Source organism: Toxorhynchites rutilus, chromosome 1, assembly GCF_029784135.1.
Source record: "Toxorhynchites rutilus septentrionalis strain SRP chromosome 1, ASM2978413v1, whole genome shotgun sequence".
NCBI lineage: Eukaryota > Metazoa > Arthropoda > Insecta > Diptera > Culicidae > Toxorhynchites > Toxorhynchites rutilus.
Window position 1 is genome coordinate 14,876,553 of NC_073744.1, and position 23,891 is coordinate 14,900,443.

At 38.3% G+C, this 23,891-nt stretch overlaps 1 protein-coding gene and 1 pseudogene across 1 annotated transcript in view; both read left to right on the forward strand.

Annotated features, from left to right (window-relative positions):
• The window catches only part of LOC129763235 (tyrosine-protein phosphatase 99A), a 279,440-nt gene that overhangs the window by 230,856 nt on the left and 24,693 nt on the right, over positions 1–23,891 (forward strand). Inside the window, exons 9-11 of the mRNA XM_055762109.1 lie at positions 23,119–23,325; positions 23,388–23,665; positions 23,735–23,851. Coding sequence (XP_055618084.1) covers positions 23,119–23,325; positions 23,388–23,665; positions 23,735–23,851 — 602 coding nt within the window. The remainder of the gene's footprint in view (positions 1–23,118; positions 23,326–23,387; positions 23,666–23,734; positions 23,852–23,891) is intronic.
• LOC129763789 (U4 spliceosomal RNA) lies at positions 7,667–7,853 on the forward strand (annotated as a pseudogene).

The window sequence follows — 23,891 nt, forward strand, 5'->3', positions numbered from 1 at the left end:
TTTGTTAACCACGTGCACGTGTGTGTTGGTGTGCCCGCTCACGCTTATTTTGTGTACAAAATAGTCATTCATTCATTTTTGAACTTTCGTGCCGAAGTGTGTGTGTGCGTGTTGGAAGCTAGACCAGCAGCGCCGCAGCGTGTATACATTGCATAGAGAGCAGCGTGTGTTTACATCCTGCATCGCGCGAGGGATGCGATCCTATACAAACGCACACATTCGCACCCTCGACGCAACAACACAACCTTTTGTGAGACAGTTTTTATTTACATTGCAAATTTCTGTCAAAACAGTACTGTTAATAAAAGAATAATACTATTAACATGGTGAACGGAGCGGCGAATATGCAATCATGCTGTATTTTGCTTCTTGTTTGGATGAATTGCTGTTTGGTTCGGTACGGTTTCACCTTGCACTTGCTGCAGCGATGAGCAGCATAGAATATTAGAGAAGCACATTATCAATTCTAGCACGAGAAGCTATTTGCCACTTCCTGTCATTAGAGTATGTGAGTCATCATAGCGCGTTTGTCTGCAGTTATGTGGATTAGCATTGCATTGGACGGAGTACGGGACCTGAATTTGTAATATCACTTTCAATGTGAGTTAACTCCCCTATCCGGAAGGCATATTCGATTTTAAACGATACTGAATTCACGTAATCTTCTTTCTGACATAAACCAAGCTTCGAAAGGAATCGTCAGCGATCAGATTCTCAGGCGTGATTAGTGATCCCCAATAATCGTTCGATTAATCGATTAATCGAATACTTCCTACAGAAATCGATTATTAATCGAACGAACACTGCACAACAAATAATCGAAGCGAACGAATAATTTACGTCGATTAATCGATCCAAAACCAAGAGAGAAAAAAAACGCGCGGCCGCTGCTGTTTTATCCTGAAAATCAATCATTATCTTTGTTGCTCCCCTAAGTTCGTAAACGATGCTCAATGGCGTCAACTCGAATTAAGCTTCGTTTACGACTTTAGGGGAGCGTAAAAGATAATAATTGATTTTCAGGTGGAATGAACACTTTTGATTCCATATGAGGGGCTTAGAATGCAAGGGGTGTAAGTGACTTGATCGATTTCTCTTCATCAACTTTTTGTTCAGTCAATAACTCAACTGCAAAAACATTCCAATTTAAGTTTGCTATATAATCCGATAGATGAGGTTCAGATCTATCGTCCACATTGTCAAGTACAGCTAGGAATGTATTTGCAGCTAAGTTATGACCAAAAGAGAGAGTCGATGTAGAGAAATCGATCAAATCACTTACACCCTTTTCATTCTAATCCCCTCATATGGCTTTCTAACAAATGAGAAATATAAGTCTAACTTATTATTTCTGTCAGTGTGACGATTAATCGATTATTTGGGTCGATTAATCGTATCGAATAACAAACTGCTGAAAACTATTCGATTAGCTGATGAACGATTAATTTCTAAAATCGGGGATCACTAGGCGTGATCCATGACATGTGTCAAATTAAAAGAAAAAATAGGAGGTTGTGTTCAAGACACGACCGCATTGTTGACGTAGAACTACGCTGTAGTTTAATTCAAGTCGCTTGTTTATAACTGCGGATATTTTTAATGCTACGAAAATTTTGAAATAACCATTCAACCAGTTTGGTCGTCCTGTTGTTTTTTGTTGTGGAATCATTTGACGATAATTGTTTGCTCGCAGAACAATACATGCTCGAGGTAAGCGCAGCTGTCATCCTTAGTGGAGAAAGTTTTGATACTGACAAGCAAAACCAAATCACATACAAAATTTCAGAACGACATTTACTTTCATGGTGACTAAATAAACGAAATAAAATCTATCTGTTAATCTCCATAACCTCGAAAATAGTAACACTGCTTCATAATGATCTAGATTAGATTACAACCCTAGTTGAAAACAGTTTTGCGACCGACACGCGAGCCCAAATAAATTAATAACTTAATATAACTTATTGAACAACTTGGTATTCCCCAAAAAAAAAGACGGGTGGGTAATGTCGAGGACATAACCGGAGTGACGTAGGACTATACAAAGGGGACAGCTTTTGTTAAATATATATTTTAAATATATTGTTTTATTTTCTTCTCCTTCGTGAATACCTACCTATCTACCTGAAAAATGGATTAGTTTACTGTTTACTCTTTATGAATATGTTGATGGTTCTGAAAAGAACCTTTGGTGTTGTGTTTTTGTTATCACTCGATATTCCCATCTTGTTCGGTTAAACACTCCTGTTTAGCTGTTGCGTTTACCACTCACCACAGCTTTCACAGTTGGAAAATTTCTTCCTATCCAGCTTGTGACATGTTGTTCAGTAAATTACATTTAATGCGACGTGCCGGAGAAACACTTTGCCACTCACTGAAACTAATTGTTGCCTTGATGAGCGCCGAAACGAAGCTGCTCTGTTCTTGATGCGGGTTTTCTGATTGTCGTGAGCAGCTTTGCAAGCCAACTCGAGCACTACGACGGACGAAACTCTATAATCGCTGTTAGGTATACTGGTGCTCCGGCACGAATCCGTTCGGCCTAGTTACCCTTGCGGAGCAATCAGTGAATGCGACCAACAGGGAACTGAAGACCTGCACGGTTCGAGTGAGACTTTGCTTTTCCCTTAACTTGTCCTCCTTTGTTACGTCCACGATGCCGATGCCGTACAACCACACGGGTTTACGGTTTGAAAGAAAATAAGATATTTTTTTGGGGTCCGCGTGTTTTATACTCTAGCGGTACACACTCACAGGATAGAGACAAATCTGCAGACTCAGCCAGAGGGGCGAGTCCAACGAGACGAACGAATGAGCGTTAAAAGGAAGCGATGGCAAAAAAATACATTCATTACGATTTGTTCGCTCGTTGGATTTACATGCAGGCTAAAAAAGATCCTTTTAAGGATCACAAAATTATCTTCATTCTAAAGAGTTTATTGTTTTGTTATCACTCGATATCCCCATCTTGTTCGGCTAAACCTTTCTGTTTAGCGATTGCATTTGCCACTCGCCACAGTTTTCACAGTTGGAAAATTTCTTCCCATCCAGCTCGTGACATATTGTACAGTAAATTACATTCAATGGCACGTCGCATTAGCACCACTCAGTGTCGGATTGGAGGTAATTTTAACCTGTAATTGAACATTTGCGATGACAGTGGTACAGTGTCGACTTTCAATGTGGGGTCATAATTTGGACCCCGAACTCTATGTTTACAAAAATGTCCAACTAAATATGTCGCATTACAGGTCCGTCCAATTAGCTAAATGTCGAGATAAGTGTAAATTACTGTACTTTCAATCTAGAAGCAATTTAAGAATTGGTGAAAATCAATAAGCTCAGAACAACTGCCAAATTCACATACTCATCAGATCCTGGCAAACAAATTATGAAAAAATCAATTTGTGTTTTATTATTATTTTGGATAATGTTTTAGAAAGCATTGAACTGTATTTCCTAAACTCTTTTTTGGAAGGTTTAATGGCCCTGAAAAGCGCCTTGTTTCATGGAATGGTTCCAATTTAGAAAACTTAGTACTCGTGGTTTTGAAAAAAAACCATTTCGAACGCCCTCGATGCCGCCTTGTTCTGGATTTGCCACCAAAGCAGTTTGTATAAAGAACAAACATTTTTCTTCTGCTACCTGATGCCGTTTTGCGATTGCGTTTGCCACTCGCCACTCGCTGCAACTGCCTGTTGTCTTGATGTCCACCGAACCGAATGTGTTCTGTTCCGAATGCGGATTTTCTTATCGTCGCGAGCAGCTTTACCAGCGAACTCGATCACTTCGGCGGCCGAAACTATATAACGCCGGCTAGGTGGACTGGTGCACTGGTACTAACGCGCTCGGCCTAGCGGGGAACCTCCAGATCAACACGGTTCGAGCGGGATTTTGCCTTTCCCTTCACTTTTCCTCCTTTACCATGTCCAGACATGGCTGCTTGGGGTTTGTTTGTTGATGTGTTGTGATGCGAACCGATGTGGTGTACGGTTTGAATGAGAATGATCGTTACGGCAGCGGAGCGGGGATTTTTAAGCTGACTGGCTGGCTCGAGAATTACGCATGTGTGAGACTGCGACCAATGTTTCGTTCATTTTTTTCTTTTTCCTTTCCAATCGTGGTTCATTCTATTTCGCTGCTGCTCTGGTTGCCCGTTTTTGTCGGTACGATTTGAGGAGCACAAAATGGACCAATAAAAAATGGGCACATAGTGCATTTTGACAATGCTTGATATTTCACAATTATTCAATTATTTATCTCAAGAAAAATGAAATGTTATTCGTTATGATAGATGCGTAGATATATTTCCTATCAATTGATGCAAAAACCTTTGCGATCTATTGAGAAATGCTCTTGCATTTTTTCCTACTTGTTCAGTGCCTAGATTTCCATTTCACCCCCTATATCTTCCGGTTAGACGTAGTCCTACGTAAAAAATCTGGTGCACAACCTTGACAATTGCTAGACCATAGCGTCAGTTCAATGCATTGAAGACAGGAAACAAACAATGTTAACTACTTGGAAAATGGCTGAATATTTTCCTCAGCAGAGTTTCATTACTAATACGCTAGCGTAAATATTTCTCTCCCGCTTTCTCCCCTCCTTGTTTATATGTATCATTAAGACTGCATAAATTGCAACGGCAACCAATCGTCAATCATAGCATAAATGAAATAGGCGATTGTTGCATCGCGACAGGGCGCACGTACGCACACAAATATCCATATATCGATGGCTTGAAGCAACTAAAAATACACACATTTATCTCCGCTTTGCGCTCTTCTCAATAGAAGCCCTTTCTATTGATATTTCCGGTCTCGATTAGCTTAGCCTTCATCCTTGGTGGAGATAGTTTTGCTACTGTCATGCGAAACCAAATGACACACAAAATTCTAGAACAATTATTTTCTTGGTGAGCCGATGATAGCCTAGTTTATTGATTCCCCACTCAGTTATGGAGTTCTGAACCTTAATGGAATGGCGTCAGTTTGATGTAATGATTGCAATGTCAGAGACATCAGCGAGTGAGAAATTTGGCGGCATCCACAGCTCAATCCGATACGAAGACATGTGATGACACAAAACAAGGAAGAACAAGCGATATTCATTGGTTTGAACACAGAACGATACTGAAAGTTTGCCTTCCTTCCTTGCTTGAGACTTCAAACTTCTTCAGTTCACTTTACTTTATCCATCATATTACTCCTCCACCCCCATTGCCTTGAGAAAGGCATTCGATCCCTCGCCACCCAGCTCGCCCAGCAACGATGTTGTTCAGTCTATTTCTTCACGAAGAATGAAAGTTCGCCTCAGCGAGATCCACTGTTTATACTTTAGGCAAATATTCCCCTCCGTTCTATCCTTCGTTCACGGAGACTTTACATCTTACGATTTCCCCTTCGTTGCTCGTTATTGACAGATCTGTTCGGGAAAGCACACAAATGGACAGAACAAATGTATGAGAAAATGGGAATGCTTCCAATTTTCATCAATTTAAACCATATACAGACTATGGGATTGTAATGTATAGCATATCAAACAAATCTTAGGGAATTTCCGATTCGTTTGGTATGTAAATCGCGGCAAAAATAGTTATCAACGTTTACTTTATTTCATAAAAACGTGACCTATTTTCTGATTTGGCACCCTTCCTGAAAGACGTAGCTCTACGTCAAAAGAAATGAAAGTGCTGTTTGACAATATTTATAGCTCATAAAAAATTCCTACATTGGGTCCAGATTTTTCAGTCCAAAAAAAAAATATAACCAGTAAGCTTCATGAATTTCGTGCATTCTAGAAATTCGTTTCTTGCCAGTTGGTGAAATGTTTTTTTCATTCTTTTTAATTTATTAAACGTAAATCTTTAAAGCATTGTCCACCCATAAAATAAAATGTTTTCATCTATCTGAACAGGTTTTTTCTAATAATGCTTCCTTGAATCTCTGGCCATTCAGGAATTCAGGACTTAAATACAATTTATTTATATTGTTGTGCTGAACTACCTTAACTAGCCTTTAATTTTTCAAAGTACTATCGTTAAAAATTTCCACATCTTTAAAACAGTTATCGTCCAGTATTTCTCCTGAATGAACTAGACCTTCAGGAACATTTTGCTCTTCACTATTCAATACACTTGAAGAATTCTATTGAAATCATTCAAATTGACAGCAATTTAAGTGGCGGATACGACGTCCTTTGACGTAGAACTACGTCTTTCATTTCTATACAGGGGTGTGAAATCAAAGTTTCGAAAACGGAAGCGTTACGCCAGAGATCGAGATTTTGAGCGCTAATAGCTCCTAAACAACTGAACAAAATAGTATGATAAACACTTCATTCGAAAGATAAAATGTCTACACGTTATATACTTGTCACTTTTTGATCCGAAAACTTGTTTCAATAGCCTTAAAATTGCTTTCACAACAGACTATTGAAATCACCAATCGGTATATAAGCGAGCGCCGCTCAGAAATCCACTCAGTTGTGATTGCGAAACGATTGAGGTACGATCGCTGAAATGAATGGATGTTTCCCTAGCACAAACATCAAAACCATAGAGCGTGGGACTAGAGATGTCTAAGTTTTTCGATTATTCGATTATCGATTAATCGTTGGATCATTTTTAAATATTCGATTCATTCGAATAATTGTCTTTCAGTATTCGATTAATCGAGCGAATATTTTTTTCTTGTAATAATAATGAATAAGCATTGCATAATAAAAAAGATTATGATATTATAATTTTACAAGTTACATTAAATATAATTGTAAAAAAAACATGGAGTAGAATCATGGTTTTTGAATGAAATGATATTTCAGTATATTGATAAATTTACCATTTCATGATTTTTTTGTATCACGTTGTCTATCGGGTTGCCGATGTCAGACGGTTGCTGTCGGATTAAAAAAAATCCATAGCCTAACTTGACCTAAAAATGTATTAACCTTGAAAATGGTTCCTGTTTTCATTAATCGCGATTACTGTGATAACTATTCGATGTATTCATATTTTGATTTTTCATTATTCGATACCAAATTACTCGATTATAATTGCAGATATTCGATTATTTGAATTAATCGAACGATTAACCGACGTCTCTACATGGGACAATCGGCATTGTAGAATAGATCCAAGTAGCGGGTACTTTTGTACTCGCTTGCGTTTCTGCGAATCGGAATGTGTCCCTAGCACAGATTTCAAAACCATGGAGCCTAGGGAAATCGGCATTGCAAAATGGATGCAAGTTGCGGGTACTTTTGTACTCGCTTGTATTTTTGCAAACCGGAATGTTTTTTTCCCAATACAGATCCCAAACCAAGAAGTTGGGGAAATCGGCATTGAAGATACATGCAGGTCGATAGCACTTTTATACTCCCATGCGTTTTTACATTCCGGAATTAATTTGCTAACACGGTAACACAAAGCGGGTACAAATGCAACGCTTTGCCTCGGTTATTCAAGACGGCATTAGAAGATGTCTCTTCATGTCGCCAGCTCACTGAATTTCTACGCATACTGTTCGATGATTAGGCAAAATGTTGATAACAATTTGCTATAACTATTACCATAATGCATGAATTGACCTAAATTGGGATTTGTTTGCAATTGAATTCGTAAATTTGTTTCATTCATTCACTAGTTTAATCAATACACACAAAAGATAGCTCTGCGCAGCAACGATATCGTAACCAGTGAGGAACATCCGAGGTGCGATTATTGCTAATTGAAGAAACACAAAGGATTACTAAGCCAACGGCAGTCCTACGTCAACTTTGCGGTTACATCATAGGTATAACCCATCCATAGTTTTTCAGAAGGGCCAATAAATGTTTGAAAGATCGCTAACTAATGTCCGGTAAAATCAACCATAGTTTAGGGCTTAAAAAAAATCGCGTAAGAGGCGATCTGGCGTAGTTAACATCCGTACCTCTCACGCTAAAGGTAACGAGTTCAATTCTCACTCCCGAATCCGTTGCTTAGGAATAAATGTAAAGATTGACGAACTAGCCAGAAGGTTAAAAATCACCATAGTACAGAAGTTACTAAATCGCGTATACTACAGGAATTTATTACAAATAGTTTTATACTCAACATGCGGTACAAATTGACAAAAAGACGAGACACCTTAAACATAGTCGAAAAAACGGTACTGTCTGTTCAAAACGGTGCGTTTGATCAGTCTATCTATCATCGGCAAATGGAGAATAATTCATAATACGCATCGACTTACATTATGCACTAACGCCCGAGTTGTAGGCAAACAAATTGCTCGTTGCGTTGTGGGGGAAAACGAGTGACTAGTAAAATCGAAATAACATACCCATTTAAATCGTCAAATTGTTTGCTTTTTTTACTATATTCACTGTTCATGTTTTAAGCAAAAAAATTGCTGGATAATGGATAATGGATAATGGTATACAACAAGATATCACAATAACGATTTTGCATAATATGCGTTTGAGATCCCTTAACGAATCGTAGATAAACCAGCCTTAGGGTGAGGCCATAGTGAACGCGACACGCGATGCGATGCGATGCGAAATGAACGCGATTTTCGAAGCGACATAGTGGCCAGAGTAGACGCGATTGAATTCGACAGACTTACGCGTCAGATGTAAACAATCAATAAAGAAGGATATTTAGATGTTATGATGGAGAGTGAAGATTTCTTATGAAACGAATAAAGATTATTGCATAATCTGCAGTGTAACAAAAACCGGGAAGCAGGTTTGCGATGCGTTTCGTGATTTTGTTGCAGCACAATGGAATCGTAATATAAATTAATTTCCAGATTGCAGTTTTATTCCGGGAAACTCATTTATTGAAGAAACAAAAATGCATTGTATGAACTAATAATAAGTTGAGTAGTATGAATAAATTTTGTATGTTGAGTAGTATGAACTAACGAAAAGTAATATTTCTTTTTAAGTTAACATAGCCTGTGAGGAAAAGGAAGATTACCGAACACCTTAAAAATAACACGAAATAAATCCGTTCTTAGAAAAAAGTCTCTGTTAAACGAAGTTTATGAATATTTTATAAACACAGTTAACACTTCATGCAACAACGCCATTTAAGTTATTGATAAACGAAAGATTTGTTGTCGATGAGATAAATCTCTACAATTATGATTTCATGATTACGCTCGATAAACGTACATGTAAAAACCTTCGGTATAATCTCTATCATATTCATAGGAACATAAAATCAATTTAGTGCTGCTCTTATTCCAGAAGCCGTCCTGCGTGAGCATTCTTTCCGCAGTCGGAATTCAGATGGCTTGATTACTGTACGGTGGATGTTTCGGCTACTCGGAACGTTTCAAGTTGACTCGGTGGAAAGAACGAACCTTCCATAGCGTCGATGTATGTGTATAATTCCGTACTCTCGTTGTCGGTTATCAATGGGTTTGCCACCGCACTTCCTGGGCTTAATTTGTTGCTTCAAAAACAATAGACTGCTGAAGTAAGGCCAGTTATTGGAAATACTGTCATAATAAATATTCCCAGATCTTCGACTCCGGTAACTCCCGCAGTTCACGACCAGAAGTGTCACGTAATTTTATATTTTATCGTTTTCATTTGCTTCACTTACCAGCAGTGTTTGCCAAATGATCCATTCACTGAAAAAATCGCCTTCGTTCGTTCAAATATGATCATACACGAATCATTTCCCCCAGAGGCATCCTTTTGTTGTTACGTACTGCAAATCACGACACAAAAGAGAACGAGACAACTCTGCATCGGTTCGCACTTCATGTTACACCGACACGCAAGCAGAACCATCATAAACGCTTTCGGTGCAGAAAGTTTATTTTCTTCTTTGCCTCTAACATATGCATATCGATCTCTCCATGCATCATGAAACAGCAGGATCGTGCGGACTACGCAAAGCGAATGATTCATATTCAGCTAATATAGCAGATCCTGATTTTTAAGTCCCAGAGAGTGCAAACTATATGATTATTTAGATCAATAGAGGCTAAGGGAAGGGTAGCCAGATCATATTTTCCATTTTTAACGCCGCTGTCCCTTGAAATGTGTATGTTCATATAGACCGCAAAGTTTTACTGGCAACACCGCCCTCTCTTCCCATTCGTTGCTCTCCGCAAATGATGACCGAATGATGACGTAATTTTTCTTGTATCATTTATTGCTTTACACTTGTCTGTGCAGTGGGTTTCGCTATAGTAGAGCGGGACGATATATGCGGTTCAAACTTGTATGCAGGCTTCGAAAATGGTTTGCGATCAAAGCTGTATCAAAGCTCGAATATGCAAACAACAGTCTTCGTTCCTCTCTTGGTTTATTCATGTAATGTTACACAAGTGATTACTGTCATTCATACAAGTATCTGAATGATCCTCTCATATTTGGTTATATGTTCGTGAGAGGTTACTTGCATGACACATTGTGTATCATTCGATTTCGATCGAAATCCAAACACTGCTTACCAGTGATTAATTGATCCGAAACTTCTTGCCAACACTTATTGACCAGGACCCGGAACTTCCTGTAGTTTCGAGTTCGCTGATTCCAAAGTGCACTTCTCTCATATAACCAACGTAAATATAACTCCGATAACTCACACAACCACAACCACAGAAACATATTCTTCCGCAAGATGTAAACAAAATATAAAATTGACATTCTTGTCAATTGTCGCGCGTTCATCGCGCGAAAAAGCTGTGCATGTCGAGGTTGATTTTGTGTCGCGTACAAATCCGCTTGTCGCATCGCATCGTATCGCGTTTACTCTGGCATGTGCGGCAGTTTTTTGCAAGAACTAAATGAACGCAGCTTGGTCGCGATTTATGACAAGTCTACGTGCGACTTGTCAGAAGTCGCACAGAATCGCATCGCATCGCGTGTCGCGTTCACTCTGGCATCGCCCTTAGGCTGAAAGTCTCTATAATAAAGACAAATAAAATTAATGAATTGTTACATGCCTCATTTGTAATTTCGTAAAGTGAACCCCCTATATAGAAATCAAAGAAGTAGTCCTGCGTCAAAACAAAATTGTTGCAGCCAATATATCCAGAACAGGGCTTGGAAACATTGAGCATGTTAAGTAATATTGAAAATATATTCTTATCAGTGTAACACGTTTATTCTGCCTATCGATGCTGCTGTCATGCATTCGACGGCAAACAAATTTAAAACTGTGTTTATTCATATTCATTCTGTGCTATCTGAGCTTTCCTCAAAATTGGAGTCATGAGAATTCATTCGCATTCATTCATCGCCATTGAATTGTCAGGAATGTTGTGACTGTTCATTTTCAATATCCCGATAAGCGTGTGATTTTCTCATTGAGTCAGTGCGTTGCTTATTCAGTTATTTTCGAAGTTACTCCGAAAGGGCAACGCAAATCGGTGGCGCAAGCGGAACTGTCAACAAAAGACAAAATCTGCATGCAGATTCACAGCTAAGGATTGCATAAGCTTGGACGGCGAGGAAGCATTCTGCAGAATCGATCCGAGTAGCGAATGCAAACTTCGTCAGCCAAAGCTGGATGTTGGCAATTTCATCCGCCAATCCTATAGCACAGTTTGATCCATTTTCAAAAGGAAGCTCGAATTATTCCCATTGCGGTCGTGCCTTGGACACCACCCTTTTATGTTCGTGTGTTCGGAATTTGAGTCAAAATGGTTTTTTTTTACATCGGCATTGGAGTCTTTTAAAGCATTTCTGACAAGTGGAATTAGAATTACATATTCACTATGTAAAATGAAAGCATTTTAACTAATTTCTATTTAATTCACTATTATGAGTATTCTGTACTTCCTTATCTTTCTCAACGAATTTCGCCGTTTCGTTAATGTCGAGAATGATGCTGATATTGAATGAACTGGTATATTAATATCAATGAATGACAAAACTACGGATATTTCCTTTTGCTCACATTCCGTGAACGCAGAGCAGAACGAAAAAGAGAGTGAACGAAACTGGATGAATCAACTGTGAGTGGCTTGCTGCTATTGTGAGGTTTGGCGTTGGTACATTTTCGGTATCCCGAATGCAATGGTATAATGATTGAATGTGGTCGCACATTCAGCTGAAAAGATTGATGTCAGATAGATATTTCCAAGCACTGATCCAGAGAAATGCACTATTTAGTGCTATTTATGAGCCGAAAGAATAATTGATCCGTACCCGTTGGATGCTTTGGATTTTTTTTGCAAACATTGGATCTGGCAGATTCAACGAAGATTGTCCTACTTGTCAAACAGCACACGAAACAATGGAGCAATTGAGAGGCGAATCTGGAGAACAATTAATCTTTCTTTTTGGGCCGGACAGATCATGTGATTTGGCACCTTCCTTTTGTGTTGTCAGGTTAAGTATCTCGTCTATACTCATAGGGCTCTCATCCAGAAGACAAGACGAGCGCTCGTCTCGTTTGTTTTCATTTTTCAGAAGCCGAGATCGACTGAAAACAGGCGAGTAGCTCGTCTGACTCGACCGTACGGCTGCAGTCACTGATGAATCAGTCGAGTCGTCGTCATCCTTTGTTCCGCTTTTGAAATTGTTTCACGGATAAACTAGAATTGCATGAGCAATGTATGTTTTTAACTGTAACCTTCAAATTCAGTTCAGTGATTGGAAATTTTCAGAGGGACATTTTCCAGTTGACTGTTTTGAATATCGTATAAGGTACGAAAAATTTCTTCACAATCATATAGAACAAAAATGAATGATTCAAAACTCAACTTTTTGAGAATTTTGATGAACCAATGTTTTTTTTACTGATATATATTTTACATTATTGTGTTTTATTCGTCGTACCTAGATAATATTGCCCCGAATAATTCCATAATACCGAAACGTCTGGATAATGAATCCGTATGTCGCCCATAAATAATAATCAACAAATAATCAATAAGTATCAGACTCGATTCATCAATCGATTCAGAAGTGTTTATTCTATGTTTGTTGTCTCAGAATAAAAACTTACTCCACATCTTACATCACTGATCATACCGAGAAAAAGTTACAGGAGTCTTTCCAGTCCAGACCAAATAAAACATTTCAATGAAACTCGTGTACTGGAATAGAATATTTTGCTCTTCTCAACAGTGGCTGAAACCGAGACGAGACGGGACGAATTGTTTATCTCATCATCTAGAATAGGGCCCATAACCCAACAAAATTGATGCATCAAAAGACAATATCACACTGGTCATTGGTGTAGTACCAGCCGAAATGCTAAATTGAAAAACTAACTTCCTAATAATTGTCCTCATTCATCATATGATTGAAGGGGAACACCAGCCAGCCCAATAATTGCCATTGTATCAAAAAGCCCAAACACAAAACTCTATTAAATTTCGCTTGTTTAAATTGTAAATAACAAAAAAGAACCAACAATGGCAGTAAGGCGCATCCCTCCTCCGTGGAGCGTGACGCCAGTCGAGAAATATTGTCAGTCTAAACACATATAGGTACACAGTCCGAATCCTCATCAAACGCGTGGGGAATGACGACGGACAATGTGCGCATCGCGTCCCGTCGTCGTCGTATGATGCTGCTGCTGCTGCCAGCTTCAATTGATATCAATTTAGCACACTCTCGTTCTCGTTTTGTTGCGCCGGGGGTTTATGGCGTTGGAATTTGTTGCCCGTGTTTGAAAGATAATTGACACCGCGCTAGCTTTGTGGTCAGTTGACGGAGGAACTAACCAACAAGGCGGAGGGGCCGACTAACAGAGGGATCACACCTCGGGTCACCGCTATGGGATTGGTGCTTTTGTGAGTCACTTTAGCTTGAAACAAATAGGTGTTTGTTTTCATCAACGTGCTCTCTGTAGGCTCGTTAAACTCTGGAGTCACTTTACGTCATACGTTTTATAGCGTGTAATTTTTTTGGCGTAGGACTACGTCTTACATTAAGGGTGCCAAATCAGAAAACAGGTCACGTTTTTATGAAATAAAGTTAACGTTAATAACTATTTTTGCTACGAACGGATTTTAACGATTTGCATATTATCAAATCAAAAAATTTCTATGATTTGTTTGATATGCTATACATTACCATCCCATGGTCTGTATATGGATAAAATTTATGAAAATTGGAAGCATTCCCATTTCCCCATAAATTTATTTTGTCCATTTGTGTGCTTTCCCTGTCAATAACGGGCAATTTATGCAACCGTTAAAATAGAAACAACGAAGAGAATATTTGCGAAGTAAACTCCACCCTTGCATAGTAAGTAAGCTAGCGTATAAGTATTGCATCTCCTCTGAGGAAAATTCTCAGAATCTTTCTGTGCCCGGCACAGCAAAGGTCGCATATTCTGCTCGTTTTGTGTTTTAGGTTTCCCTCGAACTGTGAACGCTAACGAATATTTCACTTGAAGTGCATCCGACATTGCAATTAACACAACCATCCGAGCCATGGCACAGCAGGCGAAAAAAGAGAAGAGTGCAAATAATTACAGATCGCTTCTAGCCATCAGTGTTTGGCTTTGTGTGTGTTGCTTGTTTTCGTTGCGCGAAACTTAGAACTTGTTCATTTCCTGTACTTGTGAAATAGCACACCTTCGATACTTCTAGTTGAGTTGAGTTGAGAGTCGAGAATCGATTTTTCATAAACGGTCATTCTCTCGATTTTTCATTTTTATCGCTGCAACTGTGTGCATCTGATAGACGCGTGTTTGATGTTTGTTGAATGGCGATGCACGGAAGATGCCTCTCGTTAAATACTCAGTGCAAAGCGTGCATTGTTATAAAGAAACAAATTGCGACATATAACCAATTAGTGTATTGTTCTCGCAAAGACAAGAAAGAATCGTTGCTTCTCGAAATGATTCTACAAAACCACGGAAGCCATTAGACCTTTTCAGTGTCCCTGAACTTTTTACTAGAGTTATTTATGAAATTTCGACGTATTCGTAAATAATATCCGAAATGATAAACCAACAAATTAAAAAAAAAAAGGTTGCGTAGTCCTACGTTCTAAGCGGTCGTGTCTCGGATACAACCCCTCGAATTTATGTTACTGTATACGTATCCGAAGGAGAAGTACGAATAAATTGTCATCAAATTGAATTGTACGACGGCATTAGAACTGACTTTTGTCGGTCTCTTTAATCGGAATATTTTCTTAGCTATATTTTGAATTCTGATTTTCGATTTGTGCGCATCATCTAACACATCTGTGACTAGAATCGATCCAATATTCTAACAAGTTACATATATAATAATTTGTTCTTTTTTATGTGAGGATAATTTTAGACAACCTGTGACATGAGACCGGATCTAAAAAAATCTTCACAAAAAATAAGTGGGCTATATCTGTGATATAACTGCAAGGTTGACGTGGGACTACCGTAAATCGAACCAATCAAAACGAGGCAGGTAGGGCGTTTAGATAACGCTTAATATTTCACAGCTGTTCAATTGTTTATCTCATGGAAAATAACATTGAATTCACTGTGATAGATGCGTAGAAATCATCAAATCAAATCAAATACCTTGCAACTAACGAAGCCTGCGTAGTAACAGGGCGCCCTCCACGGTACTTTGTGCCCTTACTGCATTAAGGGGATCTCTGATGCAGTGTACTTTCTTTACCCCGCAACTCGTGCGACCTTTATGAATAATCCCAACAAACAAAACTTTTCGGGTTCCGGAAGCCCGGAATCTCTAGACTTGAAAATCTGAGGTCTTCTGGTACTAGTGGTTCCAAATTCGTGGTTCTATATAAAGTTCAAAGAGGCGTCATCAGGGATTTTGGTAAAGAGAAAATTCTTCGCGGTGAAATCAAAGACGAATTTAGCTCTAATTCAAGAGTCATGGGACCACACAGGAAGAGTACTTGGTATTCAAACAGGTTAATGTAAGTTATTCTATGATGACAAGCATGACTCTCCAAAAACTGCTGTCTTAGCAAATGCAAATATTAAATGCTTTCCTATAACAGAGTTTATTGAGCAAGGCGACCATTATATTATACTTTTCGTGTGCACATTTGATGGTAAAATTTAATTCTTGTGAAATATTCTGATATTCCAGCAAATTGTGATGACTTTTGTCTTTTTTGTATTTGTTATGTGCTTCTTGTTTTCTATTCTTCAAATTTCTTATTTGAACGTTAAACCAAATAGGATATTGGGTTTCATTTTTTATATTTTAATCCAATATAGTAGGACACTGTCCGAGTAAATACCATCTCAAAAACATAGGTTTAGTACAAGATGATATTTGTCGCTTTTTTAATGCCGAAAGCGAAACCTCGGAACATTTGCTTCGCAATTGTGGATCTCTAACAAGACGCAGACTTCAACATCTTGATAAGAATTTCATCGTTCAACTTTTTGATAATGATTTGGTGGCCCTGAAAAGGTCCGTTTTGTTTGGTTGTTGGGTATTGTTTGTTCACTCCACCAGTGTTTACCGAGTGATGATGGCAGAAGGATGGTAAACAATCGTTAGATGGTGCGTATCAAATAAAGGATACCGGAGTGGAACGAGATATAATGAAAACCACCCTCTGTGATCCTGGACGAGATGCCTCCTGTGTTATGTATGGATGAAATAAAGAAACATAAACTCACCAATGTAACATAAGATAATTATCAATACCGAACACAATTATCAATTTTTCTCATTAGTAAAAACATGTTACTTTATTATAAAGAAAACATATTTGAAATTAAAAAGGAAATTTTCTTTTATAATTTATACTTTCTGAGTGTTTATTCAACCTAATGCGAATATTAATTAGACTAACAGCAACTAATACGATATGTAGAGCATATGGTAAATCACTGTTTCGAATATTCCTTCAATTTTCTAATTTTACCGAAAGACGTAATCCTACGTCAAAATACCACAATAGTTCAAAATAATGAACGCAGTGGTTCACACCCAACAACGAAAAAAAATGCGAGTTCCAATGAAGCTTTGTTATTTTTAATTTGGGAAATTTGATGTGGAATAATTGTATAAAGAATTGCTATCCAAGAATCTAGTCATGAATAGAAAAGCAGTGATAAAGGGATTTTTAGCAGATTTTAAAATGATTCATTGATGTTTTTATCTTCACAATCCAAATTATTCGAACGTATGTCAGTGATAGCTCATACTGAGTTGAATGTATTCCTAAAATATGGCCTGGAGAAGATTTGTAGAAAATTTTACCCATGACCAAACGAGCGCACATTCGAGCTATTACATATAACTTAACAATTCCGTAGGATGATTAATGACAGCCAAATGAAATCCAGATGTCTGTAATATGTAATTGTATGAAATTGGTTATATCTTGACAATGGTTAGTGTTAGGATAAAATGTTACATATAGTTTTTCATGTAAAATGGCATGTAGATTCCATATTTTATATTGCTTTCTTAAATGGTAATAATTCCGCTAAATATTGATTTTTTCCATAAATTTCCAAAATTTCATATCTTTCTTTCGTTGGGTCCGACACAGAACCACTATATCGCCAAACTTTGTTGAATTAAAGGGGGTTTCTATTAAAAATATTTATTAGAAGTATCGAAAGGGACATGTTAGCGATAAAAAAAATTCAATGTTAAATTAAATTTTTGAAGTAAGACATTTTAACGGTGTATTTGAAATGTTATTTCACATACATAATTCATATTTATCCAGAACTTTGATGTACATCATACTTTAATCAGACATCTGCGTTTAGAGTTATGATTTTTTTTTTGCAAAAAAAGTCAATGATTTTGAATACGCCCTCACAAAATATCAGTTGTAAATTAGGTTGGTTGAAAAATTGAAGAAAATAGTGGTTTCAGATAGCTTTATTGTTCTTTATTAAAAGGATTGAGAAGCAGAAATTCCATGAACTGAGTATTTTAGTTTGGCGCACTGTAACCAAAATATGTTGGATTCAATTAAATAGAATTATACTACCTTGATTAACTTTAACTCGTTAATTGTTGAACACTTTCCAAGTGTTGAACTGAGGATTTCTAACTAGAAATTAATTTTGGTTGTTGTTTTCCAAACACTATCTTTAAAAACATCTGAATTTGAAAGTTACACATGTTATGTTGGCCAATTGATAACATTTACATAACACTTTCCTTTTGAAAAATACGATTAAAAATATTGTGTAATCGATGATCATTGTAATTTAGAAAAAAATAAATTAAGAAAGAGCAATCTCAAAATAAGCTTTATAATAAAAACAGCAGCGATTTTTTTACTGCCACTATTTTTTCACAACGCCTGATAAAATGTTTTAACAGTTCTTCAATTATCCGGCGTCCTGTTACACTAAATTAGTATATGAATAATACTTCTGATAATAGCGTCTAAACTATTTTTTCATCTCATATTCCAGTTGTCGAACACTCCTATAGCCTTAAAAACGTCTTTTCCATCAGAAGGGGAGCCAGAAACTTATCAAGAACCTGATATAACGTTTTTGCTCAAAAACGTGCAACCGTAAATAAAACTGCCGTTGAAATTGAATGTTGGTTATTTTCTAATGTGCAAATGAGCGAAAGAAAATATATACCGAAGACAACAACCCGATGTGACTGAACCGTCCACTTTTGTAAACAATTTAATATATGTAAAATTGAGTATGGTAATTTTACTCTTTTATAATTTTGAATATGCGACTAACCTCATTTTTCTCTTCTTACATATTACTTGGAAAATCTTGCAAATTGATATTCATTTTACGCACATCCCTGCTTTCGTCCTTGTTTATTTACATTATATTAATGAATGGTGGGAAGATTTTTAAATCTGTGACGTCACAGAATTTGTTTATGTATGTTACTTTTCTTACGTAGGGAAAGTGTTGTTATTAAAAGTTAAAATAAGCAGATGATATGAACGAACTAGTTTTTTTTTCAATGCTAGCGTTCAAAATTATATGGGCCCAACTGACATTTTAGCAGAGCCTGAAATTTCAGTATTATTGATGTGTTCTAAACCTAATTTCAATTAAATTTTTCTTCTCGTTACGTCGACAAAAAACTTCGATGAGCAAAGTCAGAGTCACAGAATCTTTTGTTCCTTTGACGGAGAAACATTTGGCAGTGCATGGGAGAAAAGTTGAAAATTTTTTGACGTGGGACTACTTCTAACCGGAATATATGGGGGGTGAATGAAAACCTAAACATAGAACATGCAGGAAAAAATGAAAGATTTCGAATACTTATAACTCGAACATTTCTTACTGGATCGGAAGGATATTTGCATCAATTGATAGGGAATATTTCAATCGCAATTAATAAAATGTTGTTTTTCATTAGATAAACTATTGAATAACTGTAAAATGTTAAGCGTTATCTAAACGCCCCAACAGCCTCGTTTTGATTGGCCCGATTCACGGTTTCCCCAACACAGCCATCAAAACCAAGCAGCTTCGGGGAAATCGGCATTGCAAATACATGGAAGTAGGGGGAGCATTTGTTCCCACCGGAATGTGTTCCCTAACAGAGATTTCTAAACCAAGGTGCCTGGAGGAAATCGGCATTGCAAATTCATGCAAGTCGGGGGTATTTTTGTTCCGACTGAAATGGGTTTCCCCAACACAGACTTCAGAACCAAGGTGTATGGGGAAATCGGCATTGCGAATTCATGCAAGTCGGGGGAATTTTTGTTCCCGCTGAAATATGTTTCCCCAGCACAGACTTCAAGAAATGGGCTTTGCAAATGAATGCAAACTGCGAGTACTTTTGTACTTGCCTTCGGGTAGACTAGAATATATTCCCTAACAAGATCTTCTAAATTTAGGAACCTGGAAAAACCGTGCAGACGCTAGATGCGAATGAACCTTCAAGTTTCAAGCAAATTCGGTTCGAGAAGTACGTACACTTGAGAGATGCAAACTTCAGAGGGAAACACAAAATAAAATAATCGTTCGATAATTCTTCCGTTCACAAATTTTGTCCTAGGCATCATACCAAACGTAAAAGAACTGTCATTAAATTTACTTGTAAGAACATAATCTATCACAATGCATGAATTGCCCTTACATGGCATTTGTTCAAATTTTTTATTCACAAAGTAAATATATTGAATTCAATTGAATTCGGAAATTGTTTCATTCAAACAAGAATTTAATCAATACAAACAAATAATTGCTAAGCTAAGGTCCCACGTCAACCTTACGGTTATATCATAGATATAGCCCACCCATTTTTTCATGTAAAATGAACTTGAAAAATAAATTTAATTAACTCCGTATGATCTAGATTGAGACGAAAAGTTTTCCGCTTGCGTCTTAGTTTCAGATGAATGAAGTGTTCTAATTGTGAAAAAAGTAATTACAATTGCTGACAAGTGATTAACTTCCGTGAAGTTGCTCTAAAATCCAAACATAGTAGACATTAGAATACTTTTTCCTATGTAAGAAGAAATCAAAGAAAAAAAAATTAAACATTTTAGTTCGTGACATGTTCTGTTTTTATTTTTTGGAAATATGTAATTGGTTTCTGTATTTCCTTTTTCAACGTTATTCGTTTACACATTCAATTTTGTACCATTTGAGTAACTGACTGGTATGCCTGGTATATGAACTTCCTATCTTTCTGGCTGGTGCACCCGTGGCCGAGTGGTTAGCGTCTCACATTATCATGCCGGGTGTTCGGGTTCGATTCCCGTTCTGGCCGGGGGATTTTTCGTCAAAGAAATTTCCTTCGACTGCACTGTGGTCGCGCGTATTCTAGAGCTTGCCCCTCGGAATACATTCAAGGCGTGTTATTTGGCTTAAGAAATCTCAACTAAGTATAAATAAATGACGCTAGTTAATGCATACGTTGAGACGGCAAAAGTTCCATGGGAACGTTAACGCCATTCAATTCAATTCAATCTTTCTGGCTACTAATACAATCAAACCAAAACCAGTGAATCTTCCCACCTTCTATTCTTCATCTCGATATGGTACTAAGTGAGGCAGTTTTGTCACTAAGTTGGTTACGGGAGCGGTATATATAAACAGAAGAAAGCAGAAGGAGAATGATTTACCTAAAGCGTGAAAGAGAAAAGCGAGGTTTCGCACAAGCGCATTATGTTTTGTTTGCAAACAAAACACTGTATGCTTTCAAGATAGCTACAGAGTGGTTTTGACGTTTTGGCCCACCTTAGGATATACTTCTAAGCGCCTTGGTCTCACGAACGAATGATGTTGAGATGAGAAACTAAGAGCCCCCGCATACTACAGACTTTCTGTCAACCAAGAGTTTGGTTGGGTCGGCCTTCTGGTGCAAAAACCGACCCAACTGAATCGACGTAATGTGCGCACATGCATGCCTCTCCGTACTGATTAAGAAACCGACCAAATAATCGGCCGACAAATCAGTCTCGGCCAGTTCAACTGTTCAACATCTAGCGAGGATCGTTCAACATTTGGTTGAATAGATGGATAAGTGTTCAACATGCCATAACACCATTGAAAAAATATGTCTTCTTGAACAATGCAAGTGGTTTTATGGTCCAGTTTTTCTCTAAACCATGTTTTGCAAACTGGTGGGAGTTCTACCTCCGGAACGGAAATATATCTAAGACTACGTAAAAAAAGAGTGGTTGAAATCGGTCCACTGGAACAACTTGTAGAATTCCCACTAGTTAACATGGTTTCGGCTGCAAGGGTTCAAAACCGTGGCTTTTCAAGGGACATTGCAATTGACGCTAACATTATTTTTGTTTTTTAATTAATCACATACATTTTATGGTGTTCATAGTGTGATACTTTCCTAAGTGTTCAACATCTGGCGAGTTACCCTAAATCCTCTTTTATTGAAACAAACCGTCTGAAAAGATGATTTCAAATCAAGTCAGAGGAAACCTGTCTTGTTTTTCTGTCTTTTCGTTTAACTATTGCTTTCAAATGATTCAACTTTCTCTGATTATTAGGAGTAAGGATTTTCGAAACCTCGGGAAGTGCTTGGATCGGAAATCTAACAAAAATGGATTTGATCATTCCTTTCAAGCAAAGTATGGATGAAATTATATATTACAGGTTTGTTCGAAAATGGGTGATTGATCTTGTTCCCAATTTGTTACCGTTATTGTTACAAAAACGGGAAATAAATTCATCTGCAAGACAGTAAATTTTTATGACAGAAATATTCATATGTCTCGGAGTCGTTATTGGAACTTTTTTTTTCTTCGAATAGTTGCTCAAAACTGTAGACCTCATACAGTAAAATATTTAAAGTAAGTTTGTACTTGGGGGTTGTTCTTCTAGATCATTGATTGCCATTGATTCGATGATTCACTGGCATATATCTGAACGCTGCATTACTGTTAATTTCTGCAAATTAGAATCACAAACCAACAAGCGAAACAATAGCTCGGAACAGTTCGGAAGCGCAAAAATGATTCCTCGAAAAGATACTAAAACTATGTGTTCAACGATGTGAACGAAGTGAACAAAAACGGAAAACAGCTGCTTAACGAAGAAGTTAATTAACCGTAAGGTGTGGTGTTAATCAGTGTGAAAATTATTTGCCGTCGCCGCCGGGGAGAGGAGGAGGGTGAAATAAGAGCGGAAAACAAAAACCCAAACACAACATCCCGCCGGTGAGGTGCGCGAGACAATGAAAATTCACCTGCTGACCACGAACACGTGGTTGGCCCTGGTGCAGGTGCTTGCGGTGGTCGCAAATCGTAGTGCCCACGCGAGTGCACTACCAACAGTTAATTTGACCACAAACCCTGCCAGCAATGGCTCCGATTCGCTCGGGCCATCGCAGCCGGAAATTCCGTACGACGAGCTGGACGAACCTCGGGTTCTGCCGCTCAAAGCTATGCCAGTCACAGTGGAAGCTTCCACAGAGGTGCCATCCCCTCTAGTTGGTGAGGTAGGCAGTGATTCCGAAGAGAACCTACTCTACCGGGCCCTTCCTCTGGCCGATGCGGCTGTTCCATCGAACCAGGATAGTAACAACATTCCAAAGGTTGCCTCCGAAGATGCGGAGAGTAAGTGTGAAACGACGACTAACACCCACGGCTTTCCAACGTTTTCGGCGGATGATAACAATGGTAATTTGAGCTTAATTTGAAGTTTGGATTTGTTATTACGAATGATATGTATAGCGCTTGTGCCAAATAAGATCACGAACTTGAATCCAGGTCACGTAACTTACCGACGTTTGTTTTGATTCTCGACAGCTCCCAGCAAACCGTTGAATCTGAGCGTCCTCGAGGTAACGTCAACCACAATCAAAATAACGTGGCGGGAGCCGGGAAAACGAAACGGGGCGATTCATGGCTATCGGGTGTATTATGTACACCAGAATCAGACTCTGCTGCATCTGCCAATCCTGAAGGCGAGCGCTGGGATCGATTCGGTCTACACCTACACGCTGTCGAACCTGAGTGAGTACTGATTATTCTGCTAGAGGAGAGATGAAATTTATGTTCCACTTTTCCATCCACAGAACCATACACCGACTACAAGATCATCGTCGCCGCCTTCACCAAGAAATGCGACGGTGCTCCATCCGAGGTATCCCAGCGAACGGATATCAGCGGTCCCAGCGCCCCCAAGGTGGTAAACCTCACCTGTCACTCACAGGATGCACTCTTTTTTGGCTGGAGAATACCCCAAACTTTTTACAACACCATCGATTACTACATCATTAGCTACCGGAATGTGGTGTATGCTGATTTTCGAGAGATACGCATCACCGCGAATGCTTCCATCGTAGAAACTTCCGTGGGTTCACACTTTGACGGCTACCATTTGGCTGGAACTATATTCATTGTGTTTCTTTTTGGTTTGCAGATGATCATTCCGAATCTCACCACAAACATGGTATTCGAGGTGAAGGTGCGCGCGGCTTCCACCAGCGTTATCAATCCGAAGCAGATTATTCTCGGGTCCTATTCGGAGCCCAGAAAGGTAAAAAAAATCCCACTCAGGCTTCCCCCGGTTGTATTTT